Source organism: Simochromis diagramma, unplaced genomic scaffold (genome assembly GCF_900408965.1).
Source record: "Simochromis diagramma unplaced genomic scaffold, fSimDia1.1 OVJJ01000602.1, whole genome shotgun sequence".
Lineage (NCBI taxonomy): Eukaryota > Metazoa > Chordata > Actinopteri > Cichliformes > Cichlidae > Simochromis > Simochromis diagramma.
Window position 1 is genome coordinate 5,924,099 of NW_024387040.1, and position 13,350 is coordinate 5,937,448.

Genomic DNA, 13,350 nt, shown 5'->3' on the forward strand with positions numbered 1-13,350 from the left:
TCACTTAATGGCAATAACTGTGATAATCATTTTACAATGAACTAAAGGACCAGCGCATAGCATTTGGCGATGCCTGAATTCAACTAATGCATGGGCTGCACACACCAGCTTTCACGAACCTCTGTAACAAACCATGTCCTTAACACAGAAAAAAAACATTAATAAGCCATATGAACAAAGCCCAAAACACAGCAATGTGACAGCTACAGTAAAAAAATGAAAACACAAAATATATGAACCTAAAAACATGCAGAAACATATGAACACTTCATTGATTACAATGTTTACCTGCTCATTAACGCAAATATCTAATCAGCCAATTACATGGCAGCAAGTCAGTGGATGTAGGTATGTAGACATGGTCAAGGTAGCCGCTGAAGTCCAAACTGAGCACCAGAATGAAGAAGAAAACTGATTTAAATGGCTGAATGTGGCATGGTTGTTGGTGCTGTGTTGATGCCTCAGGAGAGTAGATTGATGGACTTCTCTGAGCAGACGGGAAGGCAACAGTAAGTCACAACCACTTGTAATAACAAAGGTTTGCAGAAGAGCATTTCTGAATCTAGAAGCACATGGGCCACAGCAGCAGACGAGCACACCAGGTAAGAACGGGAAGCCCACAGTTCACACAGGCTCACTGAAAGCGTACACTGGAGGCCAACTGACTCTTCTCATTGGCCAGAAAACATGACTCTAAATGAATGATAATGTGCAGATAATGATGAAAGTCTAGATATAGCATAGTTTATCAGTGCTGTATTTAACGTTAGCAGAGGAGACAAGGATTTCTAATATTTTAGGAGAAATTTTGAAGCAACTGAAGGAAGAGTTTGCCTTAAACATTTTTTCATTTGAGTTGAAAATCTCACCAGAAGAATCAGTGCTGGAGCTCTGTGCACTGTAGTTTGTGACATTTTAACATGGATGAAAAAGCTCTTAATGATGCTAACTGAAGGAATTGCCAAAACATTCAGTGTTTTCATTTGCAATCAGGTCTTTGGCTCTCACACAGTTTTCTTATTTACAATTTTATTCAAAAGGAACTGATGTTATTGTGTTTTAATCAAAACTGTAAACCCAAGGAAATCCCAAGAAGTTCACACTTGAGCTCCGCTGTTCTCTGCTGTGGCTGCTGGGTTAAGTACATGAATTTATGAGCACGAGCATTTATGAGCTGGTTAATGTGCAACCAAAGGAGAGCTTAGCTTCATGTGATATCTTGATGTGAACTTTTAGCTTCCGCTGGCGTATCAGCCACTTTTACTGCAGCAGTGGATTAGGTATTACCGAGCCCTTTGTACAAGCTTGGAGAACGCTTGTTTCTTTTCTCCTCAGATATGCAGGGACTGAAGTTCGGTGCAGTGTTTAAGTCATCTTCTGGTCATAATGGAAGCCAAGAGTGAACGAAGAAGTGAGAGGTCAAAGGTAAGAAAAGCTTTAGCTTTCAATTTGTGATCTAAGATGGTTATATAACACTGTAGTGTTCAGACTCGCAGGCAGGGATTGTGTGAGTTATATGACACAAAGACAAGCATAAGCGATGTAACGCTGAACATAAAACAGCAAGATAGTCTGATCTGTGATTTAAGCACCGACTGCAATGCACATTAAGGGGACTTAAAAGATTGCTCACTTACTTTGTAAATGTGTGGGGTACCAGCAGATGCAGGGCTTGGTGGTCTTGGTTGGGAAATAAAAGAGCTTTGATTCTGAAGTGTTTAACAGCAGTCAGCATTCACAGGCTCTTTTCAATTCTGATCTATAAGATCTGGAAGATTCTTGCACTCTTTATTCTCAAGGGTGTTCTTAACTTTCTAAGGAACCAACCCATGATTGTTTCATTACATTAACTTCAGTGTATGGCTTAGGAATAATGTCCCCCCCCCTTTCTATTACTGTGCAAATGGCTTTGGATGAAACTTTTAATATATCTGCACATTCTGCAAATAAATGTAAGCACAATCTGCCAACACCTTCTCCACTGGGAGCTTGAACGCCCGGTGCTGTAAACCTTCGATAATGTCAAGCGTTCTTCAAGTGTCGGTGTGAGTAGGCGCAGAACGAGAGATTTAGCCACGGAAAAGCATCTGACTCCTTTCCAATAGCACTCGGAGCTCCCTCAGTCCAATTCCCCCATCTGCTAGTTGTAACGGTTGTAAAATGAATAATTGGTGTCAAGTGGTCCCTGTAATGCCCACTGTGCTGCTGAGGACTCAGACATAAACACAACTGTGATTGGCTTCTATAAATCACAATCAGGACACCGAGTGAAGCTGGGGTCTGTCTCAGTGGCTTTTTTTGACTCTGTGGTGTATTGTGCAACACACACACACACACCTCCCTTTCCACCTGCATCAAGTGTGACAGCTGGGAAGAAATGAGAGGGGGCGTATCTAACACCGTGGCACTGTAAATATCGAGATAGAAGATGGCAGGTGTGTTCATACCTGGGTGTGGTAACAAATACATCCAGCCCTCTATGCCTCGCACTGCAGCTTGCGCATAAGAGGAAAAGGCAGCGGTATCTTATAAATACAGACCTTTTACATAAATCACTATCTCCACAACTTGTAGGAACCAGCCAGGACTTCACCACGGCAGTCACAGGACAACGTAAGACCCATCCTACTACTATTTCTTTGAGAATAGCTACCTTGTTTTCTGCTTTGTGAACACACCTCTATTTATTTTCACTGACTCAGTGAAATCTGGAAAGAATAACATCTTTATTATCACATTTAAGGATTTTATAAACACAGGTTTGGGGGGGGGGGGGGGGGGGGGGGGGGGAACGTGATTTTACACGAGTTGAAGAAATACGTACGGTGCAGCATTAACAAAAGTGATTGTGTATGCTCCACCAAAGGACAATGCAGGTTAATTGATAGGGAACCAGTCTTTCCTGTCTGAGTAATAGAAGCAATGCCGCTCGCAGGTTTATCTTTCCTGTGTTATTTGCTCAAGTTTTCAGTAATTGTTTTAAGCAGGGATCAGATTGCACAGTTTATTTATTTTTTATAACAGGGATTTGCAACCACAGCTGAAGCCACTGATAACTGGCAACCAGGCATGATCGTAGTTGAGGTGATTACTTTCAATTAATCAAATATCACAGTGGCGTCACTTCTTCATCTAGATGTTTGTTTTTTATCCGTATGTTATAAGGAATAATCTCTGTGTACATACACTTTACAGCTGAATGTGTGCTCTGTTTGAAATGGAACTATGGCATTCCTGTCAAAATCTAATGGGTAATGGACAAACGTGCAGGACAGGGTGTACCTTGTTTTTAAGAAAAGGGAAATAAAATTTGGGGACTACGTTTTAACAATAAAATAATAAAATAAATAAAAAGAATGACATTTAAATATGTATCGTGTTTATTTGTCAAGCTGTTAACAGACGCCCTCCAGTCTCATGGCTGATAGTAAGGTCACAGGGCACGACCAAAGTTTAGCACAAGTTTACATACACTTTGAGATTGCATTACTTTTTAATTTAGACAAAGTTGAGTTGAAAAGCAATAAAACACACCCTGTTTTTGTTCACTGGACTTGGGTCATTATGTTTGATAGAGCTCCCTGTTTTGACCTTTATCTAGATAAATTTTTGCTGTGTAGCTGATATTTCAATCGACTCATTACGATTAGATATTTTAAGTCTTTATATTTTTGTCAATATTACACCTGTACTTCACATGTACATTTGGCAACATACACTTTTGGCACCTAGCTCTACTGGATGCCTAAACTTGGATAATCTCTTTTTAAAGCTGCTCATACGCAACCTGATTAATTGCTTTATAAGCTAACATAAGACGTTAGCTTAAAATTAGCTATTTAAGCTCAAGTGCTGTCTCTTCATTTTCAAATCTCACCTGCTTCTTTTGTTTGTCGAGTATGTGTCACCGCTTTATCAGAAGACATAAATACCAGAGCCTGTTAATAATACTATAAAGGGTGTGGTTAACTAAGTGTTCATCTCACACCACCAATCACTGCCCAGATAGATATTTTATTACTAGACCCAGAACAAAGATTAGAGCTAGTACATGTAATAGTGCTTTATATTACTTATCCCAAGAATAAGTTCAACCACATCTACTCCAGCTGTTTCACAATGTCATATTATGGCATCAGTGTTGCAAGTGCGTTCATAATATGTTCTTGTTTCCATACAGCCTAACGTTGGCTCAGCTGGTGATACTGTTTGCTTATCAGTGCTGTTGTTTCTGATATCCCAGTCAAGAGGCTGTTAAAGCACCGCTGATTGCAGGGCTTGTATTTTCCTACAGCACCAAGCTGATACTCATTAGCAGGATTAGAGGTGCTTTGCTGTCAGAGAGTCAGTCCTTTGAAAGCATTCACTTGTCATTTTGGAGACATCTGTTTCCAGTGAAAAGACAGCGATGCCAGGATGAGTAAGAGTGAGGAAGAGGTCTCTAAAGTGAAATATTTTTTCTGTTCAAGTACTGTTTAAGGAGTCAGGAGTGAACATGTATTTTTCAGTGTGCTAGTTAGTCTTCTAAGTATTTATCTCTTCAGAGTTTGTGCTAATTTTATATCATTTAGCTGTTTTATTTTACGTTACTTTTTTCTTCTTCTTTTTGCAAAAAACAGTTAAAAACAAACAAACAACAAGCTTTAATTAATTCTTATAGTTTTTACTCTTTTTCCACAGCTAGCTAGCTATTACCTTTTGCTGAAAAGCTAAAACAAGCTAGTGGTGGTGTCAGTGGACAACATGAATAAAAAGGAGATCATTATGTAACAGGGATAGCTTATTTTAATCACATGGCAAAACACAGTGAAAGGTCCATTGACTGTAGCCACCATGATGTCATCTCTTAAGTTCTGCTTTTTTACCCTCTTTTTTTTTTTTTAAAGGCCTTGACCATATTTCTTGTTGTAGTTAATCAGTTTATGCTAACGCTATCAACCTGGTTTGATTAATAAGGTGTATGCATTAATGACTGTGTATTAAGTGGGTTGCTAGCCTTGGCTAACAAAAATACAAGCTTAAAAGAAAGTGCAGAAAACCTGTTATTTTTAAGATTTTTTTTTTCTTTTTTACTACAGTCAAACAGTGAACGTCCTCTTTCATTTTAAATATTGTCATAATTTACTAAATGAATATTGCCCTGTGTTGTGCTTAAACTAACAAGATCATAAACTCATTAGAAGAGTGTTTACTACAGTAGTAAAACCATGTCAGAGGTTTCTTGTGGACATTACAACTTCTTTTCGCATTATGAAAAGCTGCCCCCTTCTGGCCATTAAAGCTAGTGTAGGTTAAAGGCACTTACATGTACAGTGACATCATTTTGTAGAACTAGAAGTTATGTCCGTCTTATATCTTATAAACATATCTTATAAACAGATACCTGGTTATAACCGCGGTATAACAAAAAAACTTTTCGCTAAGCGTCTTAACAGCTTGCTGTCACATTGTGGCATAAAGATGTGTTTTTTGGGGCATTAACAAATGTGATGACACAGTATGTAAACCCTAGCAAACCTACATTCAAATTTAACAGTGAGAATATTTTGAGTTTAATCTATAACAATTAAGACATTAGACGCTCATCAATAGTTTTCATGCAAATATGTCAACTGTTTGTGACAATAACGATAAGTACACATGTGTTTTTTTGTTTTTATGTTTACAGTTCAGCAGAATGATGAATGAAAACAATAATGCATTTAAAAATGTCCGCCGAAAGCCAGGCCTTCAGATATGGACCGTCAATGTGAGTCTAAAACGCATTACACGCACCCTATGTTGTTGACATTGTTGTCCACACTGCTGAGCTTTATGTAGAGCTGCGGCATGTTGAAATCTCATATTTGTTGGAGGTCTAAATGGTTGTTTTCTTTACTCAGAAAATGCAAATGGATCCCGTTCCACCTCAGGCCTTTGGCAATTTCTTTGAGGGAGACTGTTACATAGTTCTATATGTGAGTAAAAAACTGGGTGATTTCATGAGATATATAAATATATATACATATATCTCATATATGTGTCACCTCTCATGCTTTTCATTATTATCATCAGATAAGTGAGAATAAAGGCTCCCGCCAGTCTGCTGATATCCACTACTGGGTTGGAAGAACCTCCTCTCAGGATGAACAAGGTGCTGCTGCCATCTACGTCACCCAGCTGGACGAGTACCTGGGTGGGAGTCCGGTCCAGTACAGGGAGGTGCAGGGCTACGAGTCACCGCGGTTCAGGAGTTACTTCAAAAATGGCCTGATGTGAGTTCCCGATGAAGGCAGCTGGTGTTTGAACGAAAGGGGGATGGTGATATACTCAAGAGAATGAGTCTCTCCTATACACACACAAAAACACACACACTTATGTTGTAATCTTCCTGAGTCATGGCTTACAACACTAATCCGCCTCTATGAAATGATTATGACACAAAACACACTTGTTTTCTGAGGCCTAGCATTAAAAAACACCAATTTCTCTTGCCCAATTTATTAACCTTTAACCTTTAGTTGCATGTTTGCTTTATGGTTATACAACCTCAAAGAAGAAAATCATACTGATAAGAAAAAAAATGTTCCTTTAATTTTTTATTTTTTTAAATGTCCATTCAGTTTCAAGTCACTGGGTTTATATTTTTATTGCATTTGAACTTTGGTAAAGTAAACTTCTCTCTCCACAGCTACAAGAAGGGTGGAGTGGCCTCAGGTTTCAACCACGTTGAAACAAACGCCTACAACGTCCTGCGACTGCTGCATGTCAAAGGGAGGAAGGATGTCACAGCAACAGAGGTATTCAGAAAACAAATTAAAGAGATATGAAAGGCTTTACGAGAGTCTTACTCCCTGCCTCCCTCTGCTGCTATCAGTGGCTTCACACAGTCACGCTACAGAGAGGTGTTGGCACCCCTCCTTAAACAGATTATGTCTTGTTGTCGTAGCTGTCTGTGTAGGTGTTAATTGCCCGAGGGGTGGTATGAGAGTGTGATTAATTAATACGCTGTATTGTTTCAGACGGTGTGTACTGTCCGTTTGAATGAAGCACAATCAGTTATTCAACTCTCCACTGTGTTTGCGTTTGTGTGTGTTTTTCCATGCAGGTGGAGGTGTCATGGAGCAGCTTTAACAAAGGAGATATATTTCTTCTGGATATCGGGAAAGCTATAGTGCAGTGGAACGGTCCCCAGAGCAACAGAAGAGAGAAGCTCAAGGTAATCCTCTGCACTGATTGGTTACAATAAGCAGCGGCACGAGAAGTACTCAGATCTCGTGAAAAATGCACAGCGTGGAAGCAAAGTGAGAAAGAGGAAAGAAATTTAACATTTTACGAACAGAAAGGTGATAAAAATATGTCTGCACTAAGGCTGTTTCTGTTTAAGGGAGAATGACTAGATTGACTAATGACTAATTTAATTTATTCTTGTGTGTCAAGTAAATTTTATGAACTCAGGGCCTCGGTTGCATTAGGAAGGACATAGAAGGTGTGCCAAATCAAATGTGCATCCATCCACTGTGGCAAACCCTTGGAAAATTAAGGAGCACTGAAAGTGTCTGTAAAGTGATTTTTTTTTTTTAAATTCTTGAATTCTGTCGGCTGTGGATCTTCAATAATGTACACCACTGCCTTTAGCAGTAAGCTTTCAGTTGTCTGTGAAATTGGAAACATGCATGCAAGAAGAGTTAGGAAGGAATGGTAACAACAGAAAAGGAAAAACCAACAGCTATTTTTTTATTTATTTTGAAAAGTGCTATATAAGAATCAGTCCATTTACCTTTTAGGGGTGGCTGTAGCTCATCAGGTAAAACAGGTGGTTTGATCTCCGCCTGCTCCCGTCTGCATGCAAAAGTTTCCTTGGGCAAAATACTGAACCCTGAGTATCAATGTTAGATGAACATTAAGCACAGAAAAAGTGCATGTGTTTGAATGAGATATGTGTACTATATAACAACCAGTTCTTTTACAGTGATAGTGTAGATTTTTGTGTAACACATGAACCTTTAAGTCGCTGTTGTCACTGAGCGAACAGTTTTCACTTTTGTGTCTTTGTTTCTCCCTCCGTCTTTCCAGGCGGTCTTGTTGGCTCAGGACATCCGGGACAGGGAACGCGGAGGTCGCGCTCAGATCGGTGTTGTGGAGGGAGGAGATGAGCGGAGCTCGCCCGAGCTCATGAAATTCCTGACGACTGTGCTCGGACCAAAACCGGCACAGCTGAAGGAGGCCACTTCCGATGATGTGCCTGATAGTGCGCAGAAAAACAGTGTCCGACTCTACCAGTAAGTACATTATGCTTCCACTGCATTGCTCACACAAAACTGTAGAAATTGATTTCAACTATTTACCAATATCACACCCATTTTTTCTGATTTTTTTCCTCAGCGTTTATGACAATAGTGGGAATCTAGTGATTCAAGAAGTGGCCAAACAACCTCTGACACAAGATCTTCTGAAATCCTCGGTAATTAGTGTTCACTCTTTGAGAATGTACCCTAGATGCTAGTATTAAAAAAGAAAAGTGGTTCAGTTTCAATGTTTTTTTTCTTTTGGGGTTTCAGGACTGTTTCATTCTGGACAACAAAGGGTCTAGTGTGATGGTCTGGAAAGGAAAGAAGGCCTCCAAAGAAGAGCGACAAGGAGCTATGAATCGGGCACTGGTGAGTATACAGAATGACGACACCAAGGATCTCTTAGTGCCTCCTGTTCTGTCTTATAAATTAATTGTGTAAATTTTAATCCTCTTTCTCCTTAAATGATTTTGGATAAATATAAATTCATCGTTTTATTCTTTTCCAAGGATCGCATGGCTTGAGGGGATTATCTCAGTTTTTATGTGCTTTTTTGGAGATGTTTTTCACTACAAGCTTTGTCCATCAATCTTTTCCTACAGAGCTACATTAAAGCAAAAAAGTACCCAGCCAGCACCACTGTGGAGGTGATGGCTGAGGGAGCAGAGTCAGCAATCTTTAAGCACCTGTTCAAATCCTGGACAGACAGAGACCAAACTCAGGGCCTGGGTACCACACACAACGTTGGAAAGATAGGTAGCCTCTTCAAATCTACTGCTCAATCCACTTCTTCAAAATAAATCCCAGCACAGTTAACATATTATCTCTTGATATGCTATTTAATCTTATTTGCTGATATTATGCTGTTCATCATTAACTCTGAACATTTTGTGTCCGCACAGCTAAGGTCGACGACGGAAAGTTTGACGTGATGGAGCTCCACGCGCGCCCTGAACTGGCAGCACAGTACCGCATGGTGGACGATGCATCAGGAGACGTTAAGGTGGGAAAACATATGCAGGAATCTACGAATGCAGACAAACACAGTGCAGATACTTTTCAGACTTCAGTTGCATTGTTGCGTGTTGTTTGAGCTGTTGTTTGCCTGTGTCAGGTGTGGTGCATTGAGAATTTGGAACTGGCTGAAATAGACCCAAAAACCTACGGGCAGTTTTATGGAGGAGACTGCTACTTGGTGCTGTATTCATATAAAAGAGCAGGCCAGCAGCAGTACATACTCTACATGTGGCAGGTCAGTGTCAAACCAATCCATGCTTCCTTGTTCTCCATTTCCTCCTGCTTCTGGAAAACTGACAAGCACCTTCAATGTGTAAACTTCTTTTCTTTGTTACTTCAGGGACGCCATGCCACAAGCGATGAGATTGCAGCAAGCGCCTTCCAGGCTGTCAGTATTGATAACAAGTACAATGGAGCCCCAGTTCAGGTCAGAGTGGTCATGGGAAAGGAGCCCCGCCACTTCCTGGCTATTTTCAAAGGCAAACTTATCATTTTTGAGGTATGATTTTATGATTTTCACACTGAAAATGATTCTTAACTGGATTAGAAATTCTCACCAACGACTAAAAGTAAAATATCTGTATGGTTTGTGTGTGAAATTATGACACATGGAAGTAATCCAGCAAAATCTAAATTAAAAATGAGTTTTACACGGATACAATAAAAGTATCCATGATGCAAAAATAGATCGATCAAAGCTTTAAATAAAAGTTGAAAGAAACTGGAAACTCAATGTGTGTGTGTCTAAAGGGAGGAACAGGTCGACCTGGTGTGGTTAACCCTGCCAAAGATGCCAGGCTCTTCCAGGTGAGAGGGACTAATGAGCTGAATACTAAAGCCACAGAGGTGGTGGCCAGGGCCGCTTCTCTAAGCTCCAATGACGTCTTCCTGCTGAAAACTGACAATATCTCCTACCTGTGGTATGGAAAGGTATGCATCATGGGGCTGTGTAGCAGGCTTTGAAATAACATGAATATTAGTTTAGTTTGCATTTGACACATTAAAACCATTTTCCCCCTGATTTCTGCTTCTATCCCAGGGCTGTAATGGGGATGAGAGAGAGATGGGGAAAGCGATGTCTGATGTGCTGTCCAGGCATGAGAAGCGGGTGGTGATGGAGGGCCAGGAACCTGCTGAATTCTGGATAGCTTTGGGTGGAAAGGGCTCCTATGCCAGTGACAGGAGGTAAAATATTTTAATGGCAGCATCGCTTTTGCATATTGTGACAAAAATAGGATATTTTTGGCTTTTCGCTTAACAACACACTCCAGCAGTCAAGTATTTAAAATGAAGGGCGCTCAGTCTGGGTCCAGAAAGTAAAAAAATAGCCAGTATAATAACAAATTAGCAAGGACTTCAGGATTCATCCAAAAAGGCCCTTTAATCATATTTTGAACCACTTCCAAGCTTACATTAAATCTGCCTGGATTATATTTATACCAAGGTCAGTGGAATATGCCCAATGTCATCATACACAGAGAGAGAGAGAGAGAGGGAAGATTATCTGCTGTTACAACAGGAAGGCCTGTGTCATTTCAGATTCGAGAGGGAGGAGCCGCTTCACAGTCCCCGGCTGTTCGAATGCTCCAATCAGACGGGGCGCTTTAAGATTACTGAGGTGGATGATTTCGCCCAGTGTGACCTAGATGAAGATGACGTCATGTTGCTGGACACCTGGGAAGAGGTAAGCGATCAAAGGAGCTGAAATCAGTCAGACCCTGCTGTTGATTTGGGGCCTGCTTCCTGTTTATGAGCATCTCATCAGGAAGATTGTGAAACTCACTGCACATTGACTGATAGATATGAAACAAACACTATACTGTATTACACAAGCTTATTGTTTCCTCCTTCTATGGTTTCTAATTAATTTATACTGGTGGTAGTGACTCAGCTCAAGGTTATTTATGTAATACTTCACACGGAAAGACAGAATCAAGCCTAAAGCTCAGTTTTTGGCAACTTACGCAGCAGACTCTTTGAGTAATTTGTCCCTTTTTCTTGTTTTCTGTCTCGGAATCTCAGCTTTTCTTGTGGATCGGTAACTCCTCCTATGAGTATGAGACCAAAGAGGCGTTGAACAGCGCGCGGGATTACCTGAGAACTCACCCGGCTGGACGTGACCCTGACACGCCCATCATCTTTGTCAAACAGGGATACGAGCCGCCCACCTTCACCGGATGGTTCAACGCGTGGGATCCCCACAAGTGGAGCGTGAGTTTATAACAGTTTCCCCTTTCATCTTTCTGGGATCCCATAGAAAGCATGATCAAGGCATTACAAATTCCCATTACAATAACATGCAATCAATTGATTTAATCATCTCAGAAGCTAGGAACAACTTACAAACACAAGTGGATGATTCAATGGATTAATTGAAGATGAAAAAGTCACTGCACGATTACTAACCTTTACTGTGACGAATCTTGGTTCCGATGATCTTCTGAACAGGGAGGCAACTCCTATGAGGAGATGAAAAACAAGCTGAGTGATTCAACATCTATCACACAGATCACTCTAGTAAGTGACTCACACTGATGTGCTAATATCACAGCTGTAATACCTACTAACATCTTTAATGTCATATATAGTAGTGTTGCTAACCTGTGAATGTCTACATCTCGGAGGTTTACCTTTGTTTTTTTGTGAAACTGCTTCTGTAAAACTTCTCTTTCGTGGCTGCAGGACCTGAAGAACACTAAGCTGAACAAGACTCCCGCTGGGGGAGGTGGGGGTGGTTACAGAGCACCTGGGGGCCCCCTAACTTCTCCGCCACCCAACAAGGCCTACTTCCAAGATGAAACAGATTTTTTCCCCAGACCCTCTAGTCCTACAAGACCCCAGTCTGGGATGTCCTCCTCCTCTGCTAGTTCCTTGTCCTCTTCTGGAGCTGGAAAGTTTTTTGACCCTGAGCTCCTCATCAACAAGACTCCAGACGAGCTACCAGAAGGAGTGGATCCCACCCAGAAAGAGGTGTGTGTGCAGATCAATTATAAATGGTAAAAATCAGCATTTGATTATTGTTTAACGTCCTTCTCAGGGCATTAATTAACACCTTTAAAAGTGACGTCTAATCATGACAATTACAATTTAGAAGTTATTGTTTTTGGTTTTTTTTTAGTAAAATTAATCACGTCACCATAAAAAAGACTTCAATATGATTCGACACCTATTTAGTATGTTTACCTGCAGCAAAGCAGATTTTTGTGACTGTACTGCCATTTCAAGTCAAAACTCCACAGCCACCAATCGTGTGATATGTTGTCTAGCATACACAAAAACATAATATGCACTTGTTAGCAAGTTAAAAGTATTATTTCCATCAGATGGGATTCTTTCATTGCTCTGAATTTGGATTAACATGTAGTAATATAAATGAAGCTATTTTAATCATCAACTGAAAAGGTCACTAAACAGCTGCAAATGGATGAAAAGTGACTCTGAAGAGATTAAAAGTGACTGCAGAGCCACATAAAATGCTTCTAGCGAGTCATGAACAACCACAAAAAGACACAAAGACACTACAAAGAGACAATATGAGGCTTTCCAAGAAAGGGTGGGAGGCCTTGCTATTGTCTGTGCCTAGAGCTCTGTGTACAGCAGAGGTCAGTCTAACCGTTTCCCATCCTCTGTGCTCCGATTGGCAGGATTATCTATCTGACCTGGACTTTGAGAACCTGCTCAGTACTACTCGCGCAGACTTCCAGCGCTTGCCAAAGTGGCGCCAGAATGATTTAAAGAAGAAAGCAGGAATTTTCTGAGAAGAAATCACACATCTCCAGCCTGTCTGCTGAGAAATCCGCTTGTAAACCAAACTATACGGCAGCATTTTAGCTTCTGACCTTCATCTCAATATTTTGTTTTGCTGTCAGAGGGGTAAAAAAAAAAATTGACCAACATCCCAAGTTGTTTAGATTTAACAAATGGTATTTATGATTATGACCATGAATGTAACTTGTAATAATTTAAAGGACGTGACTGACATTTCTAAGATTATTTTTTTTTAATTATTCTGCTTTATATTTATCTGTATATTTTTTTTCATTTCATGTAGATCATACTGAGA

At 40.3% G+C, this 13,350-nt stretch overlaps 1 protein-coding gene across 5 annotated transcripts; it reads left to right on the plus strand.

Moving 5' to 3' along the window:
* Positions 1 to 92: 92 nt before the first annotated feature.
* vill (villin-like) lies at positions 93 to 13,294 on the plus strand. Of its 5 annotated transcripts, XM_040043951.1 has the most exons (20): positions 93 to 1,425; positions 5,669 to 5,749; positions 5,883 to 5,957; positions 6,055 to 6,254; positions 6,671 to 6,779; positions 7,088 to 7,198; positions 8,056 to 8,261; positions 8,365 to 8,443; positions 8,541 to 8,639; positions 8,873 to 9,026; positions 9,173 to 9,273; positions 9,385 to 9,522; positions 9,628 to 9,786; positions 10,038 to 10,217; positions 10,327 to 10,472; positions 10,827 to 10,971; positions 11,310 to 11,498; positions 11,736 to 11,804; positions 11,970 to 12,257; positions 12,932 to 13,294. In XM_040043951.1, exons 1-20 carry the CDS (start codon positions 1,387 to 1,389, stop codon positions 13,043 to 13,045), a joined length of 2,682 nt encoding a protein of 893 aa, XP_039899885.1. In that variant the 5' UTR covers positions 93 to 1,386; the 3' UTR covers positions 13,046 to 13,294. The 5 variants fall into 5 exon arrangements, with proteins under 5 accessions (XP_039899885.1, XP_039899881.1, XP_039899884.1 ...); XM_040043947.1 differs by having other exon boundaries at positions 9,385 to 9,786; XM_040043949.1 differs by lacking the exon at positions 93 to 1,425 and adding an exon at positions 1,508 to 2,613 and having other exon boundaries at positions 9,385 to 9,786.
* The last annotated feature ends 56 nt before the right edge of the window (positions 13,295 to 13,350 follow it).

Excerpts from the sequence above, each read along its gene's own strand:
- vill (XM_040043947.1), top strand. The coding sequence starts at position 1,387 with ATGGAAGCCAAGAGTGAACGAAGAAGTGAGAGGTCAAAG. Across the intron at positions 6,255-6,670 it reads TACTTCAAAAATGGCCTGAT|CTACAAGAAGGGTGGAGTGG; the intron begins GTGAGTTCCCGA and ends CTCTCTCCACAG. Across the intron at positions 12,258-12,931 it reads TGGATCCCACCCAGAAAGAG|GATTATCTATCTGACCTGGA; the intron begins GTGTGTGTGCAG and ends TCCGATTGGCAG.